Source organism: Pongo pygmaeus, chromosome 8 (assembly GCF_028885625.2).
Source record: "Pongo pygmaeus isolate AG05252 chromosome 8, NHGRI_mPonPyg2-v2.0_pri, whole genome shotgun sequence".
NCBI lineage: Eukaryota > Metazoa > Chordata > Mammalia > Primates > Hominidae > Pongo > Pongo pygmaeus.
In genome coordinates, this window is record NC_072381.2 from 36,066,559 (window position 1) to 36,088,353 (window position 21,795).

General features: G+C 37.5%; 1 protein-coding gene across 12 annotated transcripts in view; it reads right to left on the minus strand.

The window, feature by feature from the left end:
• Window positions 1–21,795, minus strand: part of CUL2 (cullin 2) — a 123,895-nt gene that overhangs the window by 10,745 nt on the left and 91,355 nt on the right. For all 12 annotated transcript variants that reach the window (XM_054435166.2, XM_054435162.2, XM_054435159.2 and 9 more), the window contains 9 exons: window positions 18,181–18,343; window positions 14,441–14,565; window positions 12,469–12,576; window positions 11,742–11,801; window positions 10,793–10,921; window positions 10,602–10,688; window positions 8,792–8,944; window positions 8,120–8,197; window positions 4,461–4,527 (listed from right to left, as the gene is read on the minus strand). In XM_054435166.2, the coding sequence (XP_054291141.1) occupies window positions 4,461–4,527; window positions 8,120–8,197; window positions 8,792–8,944; window positions 10,602–10,688; window positions 10,793–10,921; window positions 11,742–11,801; window positions 12,469–12,576; window positions 14,441–14,565; window positions 18,181–18,343 (970 nt within the window). The remainder of the gene's footprint in view (window positions 1–4,460; window positions 4,528–8,119; window positions 8,198–8,791; window positions 8,945–10,601; window positions 10,689–10,792; window positions 10,922–11,741; window positions 11,802–12,468; window positions 12,577–14,440; window positions 14,566–18,180; window positions 18,344–21,795) is intronic.

Sequence of the window (21,795 nt, forward strand, 5' to 3'; positions counted from 1 at the left end):
AAAACTTATTTATATGCAGACAGTGTAATAGTTTCTGTCACACTGTCTGGTTATATCTCTTTATCAAGTACCTGTATGTCTTTATCAAACTGTTCCTTATGGTTAATTCTATCCAAAGCCTTAGTCATAAATCCAGTGGAATTTTTAGGATTTTTCTCACTCTGTCACATCTGGCATCACAGATTGCTTCTTAAAATTCTTCCTCTGTTAGAAATACACTCTCATTGCTTCTTAAAATTCTTCCTCTGTTAGAAATACACTCTCAACACTCTCCTTTACCTAGCTTGGTTAAGTCCTATTCATTCTTTTTATTTTTTGTTTTTTTTTTTCCAAGACAGGGTCTCACTATGCTGCCCAGGCTGATCTTGAACTCCTGGGCTCAAGGGATTCTCCTGCCTCAGCCTCCCAAAGTGCTAGATTACTCTGACCTTATTTTAACCTTGATCACCTTCTCATGGACCTTAGGGGTTAGAGCTTCAACAGAAGACTTTGTGGGGAGCACATTACAGTCTCTGCAGGCTTTGGACATGGTGACAATTTTATTCCATTCTAACTGTAGATTAAATTAACCTCCATGTTAACCTACAGCATGTTTTCTTTCTTTCTTTTTTTGAGACGGAGTCTTGCTCTGTCGCCCAGGCTGGAGTGCAGTGGCGTGATCTCGGCTCACTGCAATCTCCGCCACCCAGGTTCATGCTATTCTCCTGCCTCAGAGGATCTTATTTTCTGCACGCTGCTGTGTATAAACATACATTTATATATATATACATGTATATATATTATATATACATGTGTATATATATACATAATATATATACATATATACGTATATACGTATATATGTGTATATACATATATGTATGTATATACATATATATGTATATATATACACACACACACATAAATATGTCGTGATAAAACTATATAAATGATATTTCCATAATACATGCTTATATTATTGTTAATTTTAATGTATGAATATGTATTAAATAAAAACCCATTTCATTTACATATACATGTACATGTATATGTATATCCTTCCTTCCTTCTTTCATTTATTATTTATTATTTTTTATTTTCTTTTATTTATTTTCTTTTTGGGCATGCCTGGTCTTCTCACTCTGGGCTCTGGTGACTTCAGCCTCCCAAGTAGCTGGGACTACAGGGATCTCTTAAGCCCGGGAGGCAGAGGCTAATGTGGGCTGTGATAGCGCGCCTCCACTCCAGCTTACGTGAGGTGGGGTGAGGAGAGGTGAAGTGAGGTGAGGTGGGGTGAGGTGGGGTAAGATGGGCATCTGGCCCTATTAGTTCTTGAAAACAAGTTGAGATGTGATTTCCCCAGAAGACTTCCCTCGCCAGGACCTGACTGCCACCACCATTCTGTGATATGCCCTGGGCTGGCCTCTATCACATTCAAAACACCGTACTGTAACTATGTACTTGTCTGTCTTCCTACTAGACATGAGCTTTTTTTGAGGGCCAAGGCTCTGTATTTTATTTCTGTCCACTTGGCGTTTAGAAGTACCTGAGACATAGGAAATGTTCTTTGAGTTGATCAATGAATTTTGCAACAATAAAGACGAGGAAACAGGCTCAAAGGAGTTAAGTAATTTGCTTAAGATTACACAGCTAATAACTCCAACCACAGGTCTTCTGATTCTAAATTCCCCCAAACACCACTTTGTGCACCATCAACCATTTGTGAAGACTCTTCATTTACAACACAAAAATTAACCTTTTCTTGGGTATTCAATGAGCTGGGAACGTAGAAATAGACTAGGAAAGAATAATTTTCATTCTATGTTTAAGCAGAAGTAACAGGGGTTCTCAAGAAACAGAACTCTGAGTGATCTGTCCAGCCTCAGAGCCAGTGTTTTAAAGAAGTCCTGGAGCCTTAGGCCATATATGGGTAATCTAGAACAAGCAACTTCAATACACATAGCGTGTGAGAAACTTTTTGTTAAATGAATAAATGGAGAACAAAAATAAAATGAAAAACGTTGGTCAAAGGGGACAAAGTTTCAGTTAGGATCAGTAAGTTATGGAGATCTATCATATAGCATGGTGACTGTTAATCTACTGTAGAGTAAACTTGAAAATTACTGTGACAAGGCCGGGCACGGTGGCTCATGCCTGTAATCCCAGCACTTTAGGAGGCCGAGGTGGGTAGATCACGAGGTCAGGCATTCGAGACCAGCCTGGCCAACATGGTGAAACACCGTCTCTACTAAAAATACAAAAATTAGCTGGGAGTGGTAGTGCGTGCCTGTAATCCCAGCTACTCAGAAGGCTAAGGCAGGAGAATCACTTGAACCCAGAAGGTGGAGGTTGCAGTGAGCCGAGATCGCCACTTCACTCCAGCCTGGGTGACAGAGCAAGACCCCATCTCAAAGAAAAAAAAGAAAATTGCTGTGACAGTAGATGCTAAATGGTCTCATCACAAATAAAGGTAAGGGAGAAGCTACTTGTGTTAATTAGCTTGAGTTAATCATTTTACAATATAAACATATAACAAAGCATCACACTGTACACTGTAAACAGATACAATTTTTATGTGTCAATTGTATCTTATTAAAGCTGGGAAGAAAACTCTAACTCCTGGTTTCACTGATAGGTCACAGGTGTTTTCAGTACCTTCAGTGACTCAAAACAAAAAAATAAACTTATAAGGTTCTCTTTCCAAAGGAAGTAACTATTTGGTTTTAACTAAAACACAAATAATATTAAATAAAAGAAATGAACAAACAAAAGAGCTCCCCAAATCAACTTATGTATCAGCTTAGAAATTTAGTATAGCTCAAAAACAGAAAGAAAGTTATTCTCTTTCCTGTTTAGGTGATGTTGGTGACTATTTTCAAACTAAATTCCAATGGCTAAAAAACTATGTGCATAAATTTATTTTCTTCTTATACACCACTGGTTGTTATGAAAAAATGAGCCCCTTACTAAAATTACTTTAGGAGACATGTTAATTATTGCTGAAATAATGAGAATAACCAAGAAAGTTTAAACTCCCCTAGACAGATATTCATGGAAAGTAAAAGCAAGCTAAATCGAACTGCACTAAGATATATTAGCTTTCTTAGAAAAAAAAAAAAAAATCTAAAACCCTGGTCCAGCATTTTTTCTTAAAATCAATTATGTTTACTAAATAAAAATAGAATATATTGATTGACTGGTTGAGATAGGGTCTTGCTCTGTTGCCCAGGCTGGAGCGCAGTGGCACGATCATGGCTCACTGCAGCCTCCAGCTCGTGGGCTCAAGTGATCCTCCCATCTCAGCCTCTCAAGTAGCTGGGACTACAGGTGTGCTCCACCACGCCTGGCTAATTTTTGGATTTTTAGTAGAGACGGGGTTTTGCCATGTTGCCTAGGCTGGTCTCAAACTCCTGGGCTCAAGTGACCCACCTGTCTCAGCCTCCCCAAGTGCTGGGGTTGCAGGCGTGAGCCACTGCACCTAGCCAAAGGTCAAATTAAAATTTGACCTTTGACCACCACTAAGAGTATCAGTGAAAATCTCCTTATTTCAAAAATTATTTTAAAAATTAGAATGTCCAACTTGCTCAATAAAGATCAACTTATATAAGTAATGCAAAATGTATTACTAATACAATGAGCCATCATGTTCCCAAGATGTAAATTAGTCAAATCAACACCAAGTATCATAGTTACTTGGATAAAGTCACTCTTGGGGAGGGGATAGAAAACATATCCTAATAAAGGTTATGGCAAATGATTTTCTTGTACCATCTCTAAGAAATATTAGCATATATACCCTTTCCTTCTTGTACAAAGAAAAAGTGATTCAATGAACTTGTCAAAGCATAGTTTAGCAAAAAAAGAGAAAATTCAAGTGTCTGCTTTGGCTTACATATTCAGGCAACTCTACACACAGTCCACAATAATTCAGGTATTAATCCTACTGTAAGTAAGTGGACTCCATTGTTCCAGAAAGAAGCAAAGGAAATTAGACTGTGATCAAAGTTTTTTAAAATTGGAAACTATTGAAAATTAAGTGGGACTTTCTGCAAAAAGCTTTACTGTTGCATTCACTGCAGTATCATAAGTAAAAATCAAATGGTTAGGTCTCTTTATGATGCTATAATAATGAAACTGGCAAGGGGATCTGGCATACTTAGAGAACAAGTTTCTAGGTGTGTCTGACCCATCAAATGTGAGTTTCTAAATACATTTGCTAATGTAGTGGTTGGCTACAGAAATGTAATAAATCAGTATAAAGTCAGAACATTTCTTTAAAAGCAGCAAGATTATAAACAGTGTAATTATAATACTGTGAAAAAGTGCTATACTTGGATTTCATTGTTAGTTGCTTTAATGGGGAAAGGTTGATGGAGGAGAAAAGGTTAAAAACTGTAATTGGGCCATAGAAAATCTCTTTCTAAATTAATATAATCATCAGGTAAATTTCATTAAGCCAGATATAATTAAATGCATTTTACCTGTACACAGATAATGTAACCATGTAAGTTTCCTTCCACTGAAATGTTGGCTATAAAATAATTCAAACTGTAAAAAAAAAAAAAAAAATCACATTATTTTTAGCTACTATAACTTGCCTACTTAATTAACACTATACTACAAAAGCAATGAAAACCACTGATATTAGAAGAGACATTATAGCCCATCTGGTTTACCTCCTTCTTTTACAGAGGAGAAAGCACGTTCCTGTGGTCCCTAATCAAGGCTATACACGTATATTCCAGCTCTTTTAATTGACAACCTGTTCTAGAGTTCTCTCCACTAAACCACAGCACTGCAAATTGGACTTTCGGTATGACATAGTGATTCATTATCATTTCTGAATAATACTAACATGGACTTTATAAATTCCACTTACTAACCAAAGACAGCAACATATATATTTCACCATGAAAAGAGAAACCCTACCTTCATTTCTAATCTCCCATTTGCCAACATATAGCTTCCACATTCAATCAGACACAAATACGAAGTTTTAGGGTATATCTCTGGATTATTCTTTTGCTGATATTATTGTGAACAATTAAATTTAAATTCTATTAATATAGCCTTCAAATTTTAAACATTCCTCCCTGGACTGAATGTGTAATTACAGGACAAAAATACAGAGTTCTTTTTTCTTTAATAAAGAGCTAGTATACAATAAAAAGTGGAAAAATGATACTGAATGTGAAAAAGATAAAAACTCAATTTCTTTATAAAACTAAAAAATAAACTGCATTATGCCAGTTCAGAATTCTGAATAAACTTTTAGCATGATGTACCATATATAACATACTTAAAGCTTTTATTTGTATATCAAACTTTACCTTTTGTACTTTAAAAAGGAAATTCATATAAAGCAGTCAGCAATGACTGACCTATCAGCTATATTATGACCACTCCTTAACGGCAAAAGTTAATAGCTCCAGCCAAGAAAATGAGTCAATTCCTTCAGTAGTTACTCTAAGTTTGCCTAGTCCTGGGAAGCTGAAATATGTTAAGCCTATTTTCCCTCTAATGGTGCAGCATCCTCCTCTACCAGCAGATCCACCAATCCCTTTGCAGGATGAACAGGAAATGACTAGCACCTGGAATACTTCAGATTGCCTGCTTAGTTCTAATCCAGACAAACAGCAAATTGAAATATGTCATAAGAGGATTTCAGAAGTATGATCTGACTAATTAATAACTCCCAGGGATATCAATAAAATTCAACCACTACTATATAATTCACAATTTATAACACATTTACAATGAATCTCTGGAGAAAAGCAAAATAAAAGTTAAAAAAATCTTTCATTTTTTTCTCAAAACACTTTTGGAAACGAGAAATTCCAGCTTTAAAATGCTCATAATTTAAAGTGCAAAGCTGGCTTTAAAACTATATTCCAGGCTCTAAAAACATGTTTTACCTCTTCAGTAGTACTATTTGGTAAAGTTTTATTGATAATATCAATATGCCAAAAGAAGATACTGATTCATCCTTACATTTAAAATCTGACTACAAAGACTCTCATGTCTATAGCTAATCAAGAACAAACAGACTCCAATAAATTCATCAATTCATATGGCACTACGAAGACCAAAGTTATAAAACCTTCCTTGATTATATCATTAAAATAATTGTGTTAGCAAAGCTTATTAGTAAAAAATATATGTTGACTAAACTTATTTTATTTTATTATTATTATACTTTAAGTTTTAGGGTACATGTGCACAATGTGCAGGTTAGTTACATATGTATACATGTGCCATGCTGGTGTGCTGCACCCATTAACTCGTCATTTAGCATTAGGTTTATCTCCTAATGCTATCCCTCCCCCCTCCTCCCAGACTAAACTTATTTTAAAATAAATAGGATAAAAAACAGCATTTTTCAAATACTGTTTAAGGGCATTAATTAGATCTCAAAGAGCCTTAAAAATTCAATGAGTTTATTTACCTTTAATAGATAGCTACGTTAATATACACTACTTTAGATACTTTTTTTTTTTTTTTTGAGGCGGAGTCCCCCTCTATCGCCCAGGCTAGAGTGCAGTGGCGCAATCTCGGCTCACTGCAACCTCCACCTCCTGGATTCAACCGATTCTCCTGCCTCAGCCTCCAGAGTAGCTGGGACTACAGGTGCATGCCACCACGCCCGGCTAATTTTTTGTATTTTTAGTAGAGACGGGGTTTCACTGTGTTAGCCAGGATGGTCTCGATCTCCTGACCTCATGATCCACCCGCCTCGGCCTCCCAAGGTGCTGGGATTACAGGCGTGAGCCACCGCGCCCGGCAACTTTAGATACTTCTAATGTTACGCAGGTTTTTGGCCTAGGTAAAAAAAGAAATGTAACAATTAAGATTGATTGGCCTAAAGTATAAAATAAATTACTTTTAATTACAGCTTTAATTCCACAGTTTTGAGATACTTTGGTGTAAAATAAAGGTAATTCTTGATAGTTATATTTAAGATTAAAATGTAAAAAATGCAAATCATCACTAAGGCAGGATGGATTAATTTACATGTGAAAACTGTACACTATTAAGTATACAAATGGATTTCAATCCTATGTATCTGAAAACCTGGACTTACTAGAAAAAAAATAAAGGACAAACTCCCTCTACTGGTAACTGGAGACAATTCAAATGGAGAGAATAGTATTTTTGGAATCAGAATTTTATAGACAGAAACTCACTTCCTATTTGTAAATGGGGAAACTAAAACCTGAGGAAGACTATTTATCAAGAAATAAAGTTTAAGGAGTTAAAAACTATAAACAGAAAATAATTATTCCAAGGAAAGAGGAAAGAAAAAACTAAAGGAAAACTTCATTTCTGCCAGCTCCTATTCTCTCCCTTAATTTCAATCAGGGACACAGGATTTTTAAAAAGAAACGTAAAAGACTGCCAAGGCCAGACATGGTGGCTCATGCCTGAAATCCCAGCACTTTGGGATGTATCCTTTCTGCAAAATTTGTAATAACCTTGGATTATAGTCTGCCCCATCCAATGAATGTCTGCACAAATGCTCTTCTTCACATAGTTTCTAAAATAGTCTGTGCTACAATCTCTTTTCAAAGAAGATGTAAGAAGTCCTAATTTAGCCTCCTATTCTGAAAGTCTATCATGCTTGCCTTCCTGAAACCTACCTGCTGGTTACAGGACTCTCCTCTATTAGTTATTACCACGAAACTAATAACCACTATCAATCACTGTTACTACTTACTCTACTAGCAGTTACTTCACATATATTTATTACAGGACAGAAATAAAAATATTACAAGGGCTGAATGAGGTATTTGGTCAAAATTCAAAAGGAAAACTGGTAAGTGATATTTTAAGTGTTGAATTCTAAGCTTTCTTCTGATATCAACATTTTTATAATTTAAAACTGCTTAATAGCAGATGATAGACTTACTCAGAATAAGAGACATGCTTTGACAAAGAACCATATGACATTCTTAGCATTTTAGTTTTAATATTAGTAACTACAATAACTTACATTCTTCCTAAAGGACAGACTGACTATAATTTCTGAATCTATTTTTATCACATGAACCCTTAAGACTTTGAAAAAATATTAAAGATGATATAATATGAAGACAATTATTAAAATTCCTTTAGTCTTCTAATATATTTCCTGCAAACTTACCATCTGTACACTTTTTTCTAATTCCTGGGGAATTGCAAACGTAGATGAAGGAGCCTGAGTAAGAGGCCACGCACCAGCCTAGAAGGAAAAAAATAAAATAAAAAGCTAAATGGATCAACATCTAAATTCAAGGTAAATATTTATTAAATAATCTAAGCATCTAAAACATTTTTTTCTTCCTCAAAATGTTGATAAAATCTGAGTATTTCTATCATGGCACATTTCATTCCAAACCAATAGGACTTTTTTTTTTTTTTTTTGAGATGGAGTCTCACTCCAACACCCAGGCTTCAATGCAGTGGCACGATCTCCGCTCACTGCAACCTCTGCCTCTGGGGTTCAAGCAATTCTCCTGCCTCTGCCTTCCCAGTAACTGGGATTACAGGCACGTACCACCACACCTGGCTAATTTTTGTATTTTTAGTAGAGATGGGTTTTCACGTGTTGGCCAGGCTGGTCTGGAACTCCTGAGCTCAAGAGATCTGCCCACTTTGGCCTCTCAAAGTGCTGGGATTACAGGCATGAGCCACCACGCCCAGCCCAAATCAATAGGACTTTAGAAGCCACAATCTACTGACAGAACCAAACGTAATCAGGCATCCATTTATGAATCCTTTGTATCAAAGTACTGAAATGATTAGTAAATGCTCATAGTAAAACACATATTCATACCTGTAGAACATATATTTGAAAACTAATTCCCAAATCTATTACTGTGTCTTGGTTTTTGATAAAATTGTTGAACTTATTGTTGAGATCAGCGCTGACACTCATATCTGTATACATCCGATGTAGCTTGCTGGTAAACTCATAACCACAGGCTTGCTATAAAAAAGTTTTAGAAAATACATGACTTCAAAAGAAAAATAATAAGTCATATTGGTTAATAATAATGTGTCGGTATTGCTAGGTCTTTGGTCAAAGGTTCTTGCATATACACTTATACCCAAGGACTAGTAATATATTCTTCATAAGTCAAAGCGACTAATCAAAACCTTTCAAACTTTCTTTCTTTTTAAAGACATATTTTAAATAAGTGAATAAAAACCACCTATCTAGGAACAATAAATCTCCCCTTAAAAACTTTTTTATACGTTCATCTCTTATTTCAGCACTGCAAAATGCCCCATTACTATACATAAGATACCTTAAAAGGATTTTATGTTGTGTTTTGTTTTAAAGACATGGGGTCTCACTGTTGCCCATGCTGAAACGCAGTGGCTATTCATTGGCGCCATCATGGTGCACTACAACTTCGAACTCCTGGGCTCAAGAGATCCTCCTATCTCACTCTCCCAGTAGCTGGGACTATTAGCACATGCCACAGCTGCTGGCTCTTATAAGGTTTACAGACAGTATCAAATGAAAGATTACATAAATGATTACTGGGAATACTCCAGCCTATAGTCAATTGAAAAAGGTCTATTTAGGCATATTTTTAATAGCATCTACTGAGTGCTGAAGAAAACTATTTCTTTAAAATTATTCAAAATTCTGTTACCAGGTCAGAAAATCTGAATCTCTAATCTTGAAATATAAAAAGCTCATTAATTATAACACTACTTTTTTTTGTAATTAATCTATTTAGAGGCAGGATCTTGCTCTGTCACTCAGGATGGAGTGCAGTGGTGTGATCATGGCTCACAGCAGCCTCGATGTCCCAGGCTCCAGCAATCCTCCCACCTCAGCCTCCCGAGTAACTTGGGACTAGAGGAACACACCTCCAAGCCCAGCTAACTTTTCTATTTTTGGTAGAGACAGGGTTTTGCCATGTTTCCCAGGCTGGTCTTGAACTACTGAGCTCAAACAATCTACCTGCCTTGGCCTCCCAAAGTGCTACTATCATAGGCATGAGCCACCACACCTGGACAACACTACTTTTAGAAATTAAAAATTAAGTTTCTTTTTGGAGGTTTAAAAAAGAGCACACAGCAACTGGGTGCAGTGGTGCACACCTATTGTCCCAGCTCTCAGGAGGCTGAGGCAGGAGGATCACTTGAGCCCAGGAGTTAGAGTCCAGCCTGGGTAACATAGTGAGACCCTATCTCTTAAAAAAAGAAAAAGGAAAAAAGGAGTGCATATTATATTCAAAATGTCTACTATGCAGGAAAATTTATTGAATAACGCAGGATAAATAAGAACCTGCTACCACTTATCGGTATGTAAGCAAGCTGAAATGATGTAAAAATAAATTGAAATGGAATTGCACTCCAAAATCTGTACTTAAAGGAATATTTCAGGTGTATTCATTTATAAGTAGTAATAATCTTTTATCATTAATACTGATTATCTTGTGAATCTTCATATATAAACATATTTTGTCCTTTTAATACAGTATTTGTATATCCCACTGTGTGACTACACAAATATACATTTAACCAGATGAACTGTTTCCTGTTACTGTATACAATGCTGCAATGAACATCTTTATATGCTTGTGAATAAATTTCTAGGACAGTACCACATTAAAGACTTACATTACCTTTAATTTGTTGATCATGGCTTCTTCAGAGTCCATAGACATGGACAACCCATGAATTAAACGTTTTGCCAGCATTCTTGCGTAGAACTACATTTAAAAATATTTTAAAAGATTACTTCCTTTCTAACGATTTAGCATTCAGAAATAAAGTTAACTAAAATACAAATGAAACTTTTCTGTTCACAACATACCTTTTGAAAGACGTCCTTGTCATCAATGTATTTGAACACCGTGATGAAGCTCGTGAGCCTGTCTTCCACTTCATTCTCTGTCATCCCTTTTGCCGACTTCTTCAGTAAGTTGTCACAGTACTTAGCAAGCTCATGTAGAAATTGATAATAAATCTTACAAAGGGTACTTCTGTATATATCACGCCTCAAAGGAGGCAAAGTGACGATACAAGGTAAGATCAGTGGACAGAATTTTTGCTGTTTTTTTTTAGAGACTGGGTCTTGCTCTGTCACCAGGCTGGATTGCAGCGGACAACATCATAGCTCACTGCAGCCTCAAACTCCTAGGCTCAAAGGATCCTCCTTCCTCAGCCTCCCAAGTAGTTGGGACTACAGGCATGGACAACCACACCAGGCTTCTAAAGCTTTATGTAATAATCATAAATGTAAACTAAATAAAATATACATCATAAGGTAAATTTTTAAAAAGAACAAGTCAAATATCAAATCATCACTTACTGACCAATAAAGCAACTGATATAAGTAATACAAATTTTTAAAAGAACACCTAGGTGAGTTTCGAGTGGTTTTATAATTTTTGACATTGAACAAGTACTTTAAAAAAAAGTTACAAAAACCTTGTAAGCAAGTTTCCTTCAAAGGTTACCCAAACTTTATCATCAGATTTCCTTTAGATTTCAGATGTAACAGAATCTACATGAAAAGTATTGCAAATTATTTCAAAGTAGACATACATTAAAATCCAAACTTTGTAAAATGGTTATTCTTTAAGAAAAGACACATGGTATGTTGCATTTCTTACATAAATGCCAAACTATATACAATGTAGACAATTTTCCTTCTATTTTGCTGAAAAATGCTACAAAACCAAATTAATTTGATATTCTGAGTTTTCATTTTCTAATACTGACTTTTCATAAGATTACTTTTCAGCAACCACCAAACTTACCAGTTCAGGTGCTTTGCAAACAGACTTAGGTTCTCTGTAATTTACAACTGACGTAAGGGCCTAAATAAAAAACAGGCCATAATTAACCACCAGCCATAGGGAAAAAGTACAGCTAGTTCAATATAAGCCATAATCTGTACATCCAAAATTACCCCGCCACATAAAACACAGCATTGCCGGTAGTTTGTTAATATTTTCACACCTAACATGGTAGACTCCTCTGATTTTATTCTCTAATTACAAAATATCTATATATCCTGTTGCTATTGCAAGATACTCTGTAACTCATTATCGAAATTTGAACAGATAAAATAACGTTACTTAAAAAAAAATCTTACAATCTTGTAAGCAGCTTTCGTTTAACGTATACAAAAGTTCATGTAAAACATCTATTCTCTTTTCAAATATTATTCAATATAGCCTAAGTATTATGGCCAAAGAAAAAAATCAGTACTAAAAATTGCAAAATTATGCAAGTCTATCCAGAACATATCAGATGAAAAATTCCTCTTATATAGCACAATCATGGGACATTCTACAAGCATTCAATTTAACTATTCAGTTAATAATTTAAAAGTTATATTATTTCTATTTTGAATTTCATATCTAAATTACTTAATCTCCATGTCTAGATCAGAAATCTCATACTAGAAGTCTAATCTTGAAACTGCCTAAAGAATGATAGAGTTTTATGTACATATATAGTATATATGTATTTAAAACTTACCTTATCCAACGCACTCATAAAATGCTGATCACCATTCAAAACAGTGTTGATAAGCTGAACAAATTTACCATGCACTTCCAAAACTGACTCCACAAATAGTGTTGGCATCTAAAAATGAAATACAAGTACAAAACCACATTTTAAGAGGTTCAAGGATATCCAAACTACTAGGTTTATTAGACTTATTAGTAAATTTTTCCTCAAGGAAATTATGTTTCACACATGCACACTTCTCAGAAAATGGTTTTAGCTAAGACGGTCTTAGAAATTTAAAACTTTGGTGTTGAAGGCCAGGCGCAATGGCTCACGCCTGTAATCCCAGCACTTTTGGGAGGCCGAGGCGGGCGGATCACGAGGTCAGGAGATCGAGACCATCCTGGCCAACACGGTGAAACCTCGTCTCTAATAAAAATACAAAAAAATTAGCCAGATGTGGTGGCGTGTGCCTGTAATCCCAGCTACACGGGAGGCTGAGGCAGGGGAACTGCTTGAACCAGGGAGGTGGAGGTTGCAGTAAGTAGAGATCGTGCCACTGCACTCCAGCCTGGGCAACAGAGCAAGACTCCGTCTCAGAAAAACAACAACAAAAAAAAGAGAAAGAAAATAGCTTGTCATTCAACACAACAAGCTGTCATAGACTGTCTAGTACCTGCCAGAAGAACCCACCAAAAGCATACTTTTCTACTGTGTTGGAATAACTTATCTTAAGGGTAACAAGACCTGAACTACCAGGTCTATCACTTTCATAGAGGCTTAAATAAGCAAAGACTGCCTGCAAAGTCACTGAAGACTGAGAGAAAGGAGAGTTAAAAAGCCAGTAATCCTGAGAACAGAGACCGCTTGAACTTGGCAAGACGATCCCTCACATCTCAAGAGAGAAGAAATACCTAATAGTACAAAAGCGAGTTCTCCCTCTTAATGGTGATAACCATGAAGAAGTTACTAGCTAAGACTTAACTAAGTCAGCTGGATTTGAGTCTACCACAAATGTAGTCACTTATGTTTCCATCTCCCAGCCTTGACACAAAATTCTATGCTTCTATGCCCAATGTCATTGGACATGGAATCTATAAACGTAATAATGTAAACTAGTAAGTTTGACAAATAATACAGAGTAATAAACCTGAATACTATAAACTAATAGTTCTACAGAAATAGAAAACTGTGGTAAAAGGAATTTGAAGAAATAAAAAAATAGAAAACTTACACATTATTGTGGCATAACATAAAAACTAAAAATTATTACTTGCCAAAGACCAATCTGCAGCTAAGGTAACAGCCTCTAAAAAGTGCTCCTGAACAGTGATGTCTATCTTATAGATGAAGGGCAAACAGTTCTACTTAAGAAGAGATAGTAACATTTGAAGTTATTTCTCTCTTGCTCATCAAACATTACCAGTAATAACAAGATTTGGCGATGGGAAAGACAAACTGTTACAGTACAAACTGTTACAGTCGTGTGATTGGCAAAGTACTCGAGAAAGATGAGTATTAGGGACATGAGGGTTATTGTTTTGGGTATTTGGGGCAGCAAGCATATACTTACAGAAGATTATTTTAATCTAAATTTGCCTCCTGGACAACCAAATTCAGAGAATATGGAAAGGAGGCAAATTGCAAGTCGTCTATATTACCACTGATTAATACTGCCACCATGACAACAAACTACGTTATCAATTACACAAAAACAGTTATTTAAAAATGGCAAGCTTATTTTCCTGTGGAAAGTTAACAACGGTTCAATGGACACCCTCTGTAGGGCTAAGCAGCAGCCTATCAATAGCTTTCTAATAATTTGATAATTCCAAAGTGAGTCCAACAAATTCTAGGTTTAAAACATTTGAATAAAGACATTTCTTTTGTTGGCATGGTAAGACTTTTTCTTTCATCTTTCAAAACAATAAAGTCAAAGGAAAGGCTCCACGATGGATCTGATTAGGAGGAAAACGTTCCAGTTCCCCACACAACTCACGTTTTCCTGAGTAAGGTTGCTGGTTGCTCGAAGGCCCTCATCATGGATGTGGTTTTGCAGCTCCTGAATCATATGAGGTAAACCAGTAGACACAGCACGGAGTAAGACGTACATATTTGCCATGTCTGAGAGGAAAAAGACATCTGAGGATTAACTCCCAAATATTTTCATTTATTAGGTAATATATGGATCCAAGTGCAGGAGTACAATATACAGATCCAAGTGCAGAGTACCCAGAGAAAAGTCCCCTATGCCCACCTCCCAGCCACACAAGCCCCTCTCCCCACAGGAAAGGGATGTGGTTATTTAACATCTTCCCAAAGATATTTTGTGCAAATTCAAGTGAATACATATATTCTTCCCTTTGCCCCTTTTAATACAGTGTACTGTATTTTGTATATTATTTGTAGCTTCAGAACACATTTTAACTTAGTGGTCTTTTCCTATCAGTACACAAAGCATTTCTATGTATTTTACAGCTGCACAGTACTCCATTATGTGGATATATTATAATTTCTTAACAATTGATGGAAACTTAGGTGGTTTCCAGTCTCTTGATACTGCAATGTTGCAATCAATAATCTTATACATGAGCAAGAATATATGCAATATAAGTTCCCAAAAGTGAGGTTACTGTGTCAAAGTTTAATCTTGTAGACAGATCCTTCTAACCACAGCTGCCAACAGCAGAGAGTTCCTTTGCCAATGTTTTGATCTCTAACACTGGGAGGTGAATAATGATCTCTCAGTGTAGTAGGTTTTATTTTAAATGTTTTATTAAAGCATCATACATATACAGAAAAGTATACAAACCATAAGTGTATATCTTACTGAATTATCACAAGTGAACACACAACACACCCATGTAATCACACGCAGGATAAGAAACAGGCATTACCTACACCCAGGAGTCCCCTTCATGCCTCCTTCCAATCACACACTCTTGCTCCTCTGCAAAGGTAACCACTGCTGTGACTTCTAAATCACAGATGAGTTTGAACTATGTATAAAAATGAGATCACACAATTCTTTCGTGTCTGGCTTCTTGTGTTCAACAACATGTGTATAAGGATCATCTATGTTGTTGTACATGGCTTTAATTTGTTCATTTCCACTCCTCTATAACATTCCATTGTATGAATATACTGTACTATTCTACAGTAACTGGACATTTGAGCTGTTCCAGTTTATGGAGCTATTACAAATACTAATATGAACATTCCTGTATGTCTTTTTGTATATATGTCCAGGCACTGGCAGTGGGGAGGTAAAGCAGGGGGGTGGTTATACGTTTAGGAGAACTGCTGGATCATAAAATACGCATAATATATCCCACTTAGCGGTCAGTGCCAGTTTCCCAAAGTAGTTGCATCAATTTATACTCTCACTTCAGTGTTCAACAAGTTCCTGCTACTTTACATTTCTTTCTATGTTTATTGGCCATCTGGGTATCTTCTATTCTGCAGTGCCTGTTTTTTGACCATTTTATATTTTGGATATAAATCTTTAGTATTGCAGCTACATTACCCTATAACTGTCTTCTAATGATCCAGTGGTTTTAATGGCTTTTTTTGAGACAGGGTCTTACTCTGTCACCCAGGCTGGAGTGCAGTGGCAGGATCTCGGCTTACCGCAACCACCACCTTCCAGACTCAAGTAATCCTCCCACCTCAGCCTCCCAAGTAGATGGGACCACAGGTGCACACCACCCCCCCTGGCTAATGCTTGTATTTTTTTGCAGAGATGGGATACTGTCATGTTGCCCAGGCTGGTCTTGAACTCCTGAGCTCAAGCAATCTTCCTCCCTCTTAATGGCCTTTTAATAATCCAAAGTTTTTCATTTTAATGTAGTTCACTGGATCAATTGTTCCTTTGTGGTTAGGGCTTTTTGTGTCCTACTTAAAATATCTTTCCCTATCTCAAGGTTATGAAGATATTCTCCTATATTATCTTCTAGAAGTGTTATTTTTTTACCTTGTACATTTAGATAAAAAACTCTATAGTGAATTGATTTTGTATATGGTATCTTGAGGTAGTGATCAAATTTCATTTTCTTCTGAAATGGATATCCAATTGACTGAGCAACGTGTGTTGAAAAGACCATCTTTTACCTGCTGCTCTGCAGCGCCACCTTGGTCTTATATCAAGTGGCCACATATGCTTGGGTTGTTTCTAGGATCTCTTATTTTATTAGGATATCTGTCTGTCCTTGTACCAACGCCTCACTGTCTTAATTACTATAGGTTTTACAATAAGTCTTGCTGGTCATTAAAGTCTTTCCATCATACTCTTCAAGACAGTGACTTTCGGAATTAAAATGAAATTATTGGGTTTTGACTACATTGCCCTGGATCTATGAAATCAATGTTGCTTTAAAAAACACGGGGCCAAGGGTGGTGGCTCGCCTCTATAATCCCAGCACTTTGGGAGGCCGAGGCAGGCGGATCACGAGCTCAGGAGTTCGAGACCAGCCTGGCCAACATAGTGAAACCCGGTCTACTAAAAATACAAAAATTAGCCAGGTGTGGGGGCGGATGCCTGTAGTCCCAGCTACTCAGGAGGCTGAGGCAGGAGAATCGCTTGAACCCAGGAGGCAGAGGTTACAGTCAACAGAGATCGCGCCACCGCACTATAGCCTGGGCGACAGAGCGGGACTCCGTCTCAAAAAACGAAAACAAAAGACCTGATTAATGGCCGGGCGCAGTGACTCACACCTGTAATCCCAGCACTTCGGGAAGCCGGGGCAAGCGGATTATCTGAGGTCAGGAGCTCAAGACCAGGAGGCCAACATGGTGAAACCCCATCTCTACTAAAAATACAAAAATTAGCCGGGTGTGGTGGCACGCACCTGCAATCCCAGCTGCTTGGGAGGCTGAGGCAGAACTGCTTGAACCTGGGAGGTGGGGGTTGCAATGAGCCAAGATCATGCCATTGCACTCCAGCCTGGGCGACAGAGCGAGACTCCATCTCAAAAAAATTAATTAATTAAATAAAATATACATATTTATTATCTTTTCTGCCTATAAAAGTAATGCATGTTTTTTGTTTTTTTTAAAAATCAGAGAGGCTGGGCGCAGTGGCTCACGCCTGTAATCCCAGCACTTTGGGAGGCTCAGGTGGGCGGACCACGAGGTCAGGAGTCCGAGACCAGCCTGACCAACATGGTGAAACCCTGTCTCTACTAAAAGTACAAAAAAATTAGCCGGGTGTGGTGATGAGCGCCTGTAATCCCAGCTACTCAGGAGTCTGAGGCAGGAGAATCACTTGAATCTGGGAGGCGGAGGTTGCAGTGAGCCAAGAGCACGCTGCTGCACTCCAGCCTGGGCGACAGAGTGAGACTCTGTCTCAAAAAAAAAAAAAAAAAAAATCAGATATAGCTGATTTTTTATATTATACAAATTATTACATTTATTACATAATATTTGTATTTCCTTTTTATAGTCTTTGCCTTTATCCCCACTGTTTATCAGGAATTCTAAATGTATTAAGGAAATTAGCTCTTGTAATACATAAAAATGTATAAACACAATTTCCCACTTTTTCTTCGGATGTTAGAACACTCTCTGAAAACACTTTCCTAAAATAGTCTTTCAAAATAAAGTATTAATAATCTGTAAAAGGTTATTTAAAATATTTTAAAGACTATTACTAAAATATGCATTAAATCAAGGGTGACTGGAAGATGATATAAAAGGTGGATTTATAATTTAATTTCTACTCACATGTTTGGTGTCACTTACCATTTTTTTTCTCTTGTCGAATGATATTATGACATTCTGCATGTAAAAACTGTAAGTGGTCTGCTACCATTCGTTGTTGACATTCATGAATCACTTTAGTATATGAACTTGGATGTAGGTATTTTCGACATCGAATTTCTTCATCTTTTAATCTACCTAGAACCTATAAAAATATTTTCTTACAGTCATGAACACAAAGTTTTACTATGAGGAAAAATCTGTAATATCAGCAAGTAACTCAGCCAAATTTTAATGGCTGAATTAAACATGGCAAAGGTAATAAGGGTTACATAAGCAATTTAAACCCACATTCCATAAATCATTTCAAATTTTTATTTAAGCTACTAGCTGTTGTCTACATTCCACCAGTCTTATAAGCAAGAACTAAAGTTAAATAGTCTGCATTTTGTCTTCATTTACCTACACCATTCATTCTATTACATGGACAACATAACATATAACAGGAAAAGTGGGTACAGATGATTAAATTCAGAACAGGTGATCTCTGTATGAATAACTATCGAACTAAAAAATAAATTATATTGAGATCAAGTAGATGAATGTAATTATTTTACATTGGTTTCTCTTCTTGTAAATAGAACTGTATGTGCATGATAGTTAACTACCATATTAAAGATTTAATTAAAATTTTTGAAAGTAGGGGCTGGACATGGTGGCTCACACCTGTAATCCCAGTACTTTGGGAGGCCAAGACAGGTGGATCACCTGAGGTCAGGAGTTTGAGACCAGCATGGCCAATATGGCGAAACGCTGTCTCTACTAAAAATATAAAAATTAGCTGGGCATGCCTGTAATCCCAGCTCCTTGGGAGGCCAGGAAAGGAGAATCACTTCATCCCGGGAGGTGGGGGTTGTAATGAGCCGAGATCGCACCACTGCACTCCAGCCTGTGTGAGAGTGAGACACTGTCTCAAAAAAATAAAAATAAGGCCAGGCAAGGTGGCTCATGCCTACAATTCCAGCACTTTGGGAGGCCGAGGCGGGTGGATCACATGAGGTCAGGAGTTTGAGACCAGCCTGGCCAACATGGTGAAACCTCGTCTCTACAAAAATACAAAAAATTAGCCAGGTGCGGTGGCAGGCGCCTGTAGCACCAGCTACTCGGGAGGCTGAGGCCGAAGAACCGCTTGAACCCGGGAGGAGGAGGTTGCAGTGAGCCAACATCAAGCCACTGCACTCTAGCCTAGGCAGTAAGAGCAAGGCTCTGTTTAAAAAAATGAATATAAATAAAAAAAAATTTGAAAGTAAACATACATTTAGTCATAGTCAAGTATGTCAATCAAGACTTTTATTAAAGTTTATCCTACATAAAGCGCTGAGCTACAAATAACCCTGGTTAATATTAACAAGAACTAGCCCATAAGGAAAATAACCAAAGAATTTGACTAATTTCTATCTCAAGACAAAACAACATATACACAGACAAATGCACTGGCTTGGAAACACTCTGGAACATGAAGCTGTGTAATTAGAGTTTCTGAAATTAAGTGTTCCTGGGGAACTACATACACCTGGCACTTTGGAGAGTGCTGCTGAGTTGGCCTGGGCACAAGAAGTGAAAATCATTCCTGGAAAGCGGATCAGAAATTTTCAATAAAAATGAGGCTCTAGACAGTAGGTTCCCACAGTCCTGTCTTTCCTATTATGCGACCCTTTGAAGCCAGGAGTTCAGGGCAAAGTCACAGACTCAGGTCGGGCAAGAAGGGGTCTAGAGCAGCAGTCCCTAACCTTTTAGGCACCAGGCTCTGCTTTTGTGGAAGACGTTTTTTCCATAGACGGAGTGCAGGCGGCATTGGTGGGGGCAGGTGACTTCCAGAAGAAGTATTCCACCTCAGATCCTCAGGCATTAGATTCTTTTAAAGAGCACACGCACATCCTAGACCCCTTGCGTGCAGAGTTCACAATGGGGTTTGCACTCTGTGAGAATCCATGAAAATCTAATGCTGCTGCTGATGTGACAGGAGGTGGAGCTCAGGCAGTAGGTAATGCTCACAGTGGCTGCTCACTCCCTGCTGTGCGGCCCGGTTCCTCCTAACAGGCCACAGGTCAGTACTGGTCCTCCCCAGTTCCTAACAGGCCACAGGTCAGTACTGGTCCTCAGCCTGGGGGTCGGGGACCCCTGGTCTAGAGGACAAAAGTGTTCACCACATATTACATCAGCTAAGAAAGGCACTTTGATTAACAATAAATCCTTTAAGGGCTATTTTTATAACAAATAAAAAGCATTACGTCTATTAGTCATTCAGAGCATACTATAGTGACTTTAATCTGCTTGCCAAGTTATCTTAATGCAACAGGAATTACAGTGGGTCTGAGAGAGGTGAAGGAGGATGAAAGAAGGAAAAAATAAAACAATGATAACTTGGGAGAGAGAGAGGCGCGTATCAAGAGAAACATAGAGAAGGTTGGACTGCCCCAATGCAGGGTTTCAAACAGCTGTAAAACCCCTGGGGAAAAGAAAGGCCAAAGCTAGAAGAGGAACGCAGCAAGAAGGCAGGAAGGCTGTACTGACTCATTCCCCAATTAACTAAATGGAGAGCAAAGCCCAGGATTTTGCCCTTGAAGCTAATATGGTCCAATATTATTTCCTGAAATGAGCTTTTCTTTTTCTTTCTTTTTTTGTCAGACAGGATCTCGCTCTCTCGCCCAGGCAGGAGGGCAGTGGTGCAATCTCGGCTCACTGCAACTTCCGCCTCTCGGGCTCAAATGATCTTCCCACCTCAGCCTCCCAAGAGCTACAACCAGACGACCACACCACCATGTGTGGCTAGTTTTTTAATTTTTTGTAGAGATGGGGTTTTGCCATGTTGCCCAGGCTTGTCTTGAACTCCTGGACTTGCGTCATCTGCCCGCCTCAGCCTCCCAAAGTGCTGCGATTACAGGTCTGAGCCACCGTGCCCAGCCTGAAATGAGCTTTTCTAATAAACACTCTTTTCCAAACATAATTTATCCCAATGCCCCTCCTTCCCTTTTAACACCTTGAGATGTAATTTACATATTATATAATTCACCCATTTAAAGTGTGCAATTCAATGGTTTTGGTATATTACATTATCAATGTTTTTAAATTGTGGTAAAAACATAGATAATAAAATTTACATTAGCCATTTTTATGTGGGCAATTCAGTGGCATTAAATAACGCTCACTATGTTGTGTAACCACTCCCATTGTCTACTTCCAAATATTTTTCATTACCCCATCAGAAACTTTATAACCATTAAGTAACAAATCTTCACATCCTCCTCCCCTGATAACCTCTAATCTACCTTCTGTCCTTTTGAATTTGTCTGTTCTAGATATTTCCTATAAATTGAACCACAGAATATTTGCCCTTTTGTGTCTGTCTTTTTCCACTTAGCATAACATTTTCATGGTTCATCCATGTTGTATCATGTATAACTTCAATCCTTTTTAAAGACTGTGTGGTGTTGTGATATATAAGTACATTGGTTTTCATCTGTGGTTCCTGGTTCATAACTCCCTTAGCCCTAGTTACAGTCTTTAGCTATAATGTTGAGTGTGTTAGGTCTCAGGAAACAGAATTTCTCTCCTACTCTCCTTTCAACTGCCTCAAGGCAGGACTCTAATCTTGCC